This window comes from Lagopus leucura, unplaced genomic scaffold (assembly GCF_019238085.1).
Source record: "Lagopus leucura isolate 7727_CA_CO unplaced genomic scaffold, USGS_WTPT01 27037-0_obj-0_obj, whole genome shotgun sequence".
Classification (NCBI taxonomy): Eukaryota; Metazoa; Chordata; class Aves; order Galliformes; family Phasianidae; genus Lagopus; species Lagopus leucura.
In genome coordinates this window covers 552-2,173 of record NW_024969076.1, presented here as the reverse complement: position 1 = coordinate 2,173, position 1,622 = coordinate 552, and the positions used below count along the sequence as shown (strand labels likewise).

At 65.2% G+C, this 1,622-nt stretch overlaps 1 protein-coding gene across 1 annotated transcript; it reads left to right on the top strand.

The window, feature by feature from the left end:
• Window positions 1–488: 488 nt before the first annotated feature.
• LOC122193996 (actin-like protein 6B) lies at window positions 489–1,300 on the top strand (the record flags this gene model as incomplete). The annotated part of the gene is made up of 4 exons (XM_042894905.1): window positions 489–589; window positions 685–782; window positions 885–979; window positions 1,125–1,300. Coding segments are annotated over 4 exons (470 nt in total), but the record flags the coding sequence as incomplete, so codon positions are not given.
• Between the last annotated feature and the right edge of the window lie 322 nt (window positions 1,301–1,622).

Here is a 1,622-nt window from a genome sequence, read left to right as displayed (position 1 = left end):
GCATCCCAGGGGGTCAATGTGGGGCTGGGGTGGTTCTATGGGGTGGGATGGAGATGTTATGGGGAGTGCCAGGAGGTCAGTGTGGGGCTGGGGTGGCTCTATGGGGTGGAATGGGCACGGTATGGGGATTGCTGGGGGGTCAGTGTGGGGCTGGGGTCATTTTATGGGGTCAATGTGGGGCTGGGGTCACCCTATGGGGCCATGGAAACACCCTAAAAGGCGTGAGCTTCCTGAAAGTGGGCGGGGCATCTGAAGGGGGCGTGGCCTCAGGGAAAGGGGGCGGAGGGTCAGCAAAGGGGGGGGGGGGGTCTGCGGTGAGGGAGTGGTGCCAGAAAGGGGGCGTGGTCTCGGGTATGCGGGGGCGTGGCTTAAGGGAAAAAAGGCGGGGCATCTGAATAGGGACGCTATGGGAACGGCGTCGCCTGCCGCACTTATGGGGCCACATTCACCCCCCCCCAACCCCCATTCTGCCCCACATCGCCCCACAGTCGAGGACTGGGAGTGCTTCCAGGCCATCCTGGACCACACTTACGGCAAACACGTCAAGTCAGAGCCCGGCCTGCACCCCGTCCTCATGTCTGAAGCGCCGGTACAACCCCCCCCCAGACCCCCAACCTCACCCCACAAGTTGTGGGGTGGCGGGGTCCCCCCAAAACCCCACACGTTTTACCTGCTGCCCCACAGTGGAACACGAGGGCCAAGAGGGAGAAGCTGACGGAGCTGATGTTCGAGCACTACAACATCCCGGCTTTCTTCCTCTGCAAAACGGCCGTCCTCACCGCGTATCCCATCCGGCCCCATATGGATGTGGGGCGGGAGCAGGTTGTGGGGCGGGTTGTGGGGGCGTGGCTTCGTGATGGCGGCCCTTAACGAGGGGAGCGCAGCTTCGCCAATGGGCGCAGCACGGGGTTGGTGCTGGACAGCGGAGCCACGCACACCACGGCCATCCCGGTGCATGATGGGTACATCCTGCAGCAAGGTGAGGGCCGGCCGTGGGGCGGGCTGTGGGGCGGCTATGGGGCCGCTATGGGGCGGGCTGTGGGGCGGGCTGTGGGGCGGCTGTGGGGCGGCTATGGGGCGGGGTGTGGGGCAGTTCCCCCGTCGCTCACGCGCCGACCCCGCAGGGATCGTGAAGTCGCCGCTGGCCGGGGATTTCATCTCCATGCAGTGCAGGGAGCTGTTCCAGGAGATGAACATCGACATCGTGCCGCCCTACATGATCGCTGCCAAGGTGTGGGGCGGGCCGGCACCGCGGGGAGCCTATAGGAGAGCAGGAAAGCCGCGGGCCCCGCCCACATAAGGGGCGGGGATACGTTTGGCCACGCCCACTCAGCAACCCCACGATCACGGTGGCGCCCCCCCCCCCAAAGCCACGCCCCCTTCGCGCTCCCTCGCTTCCGATTGGTAGATGTGTCGAGGCCCCGCCCCCTGTATGTTGACGCCAAGCCCACCTCTGCTGAAACCACGCCCCTCATTCCCCAGACCACGCCCCCTTCACGTTCCCTCACTTCCCATTGGCAAAGTTGTGTCCAAGCCCCTCCCCTTTTATATTGACGTCACACCCACCTCTGCTGAAACCACGCCCCTCATTCCCTGATGCAACGCCCCCATCTGACACCCCG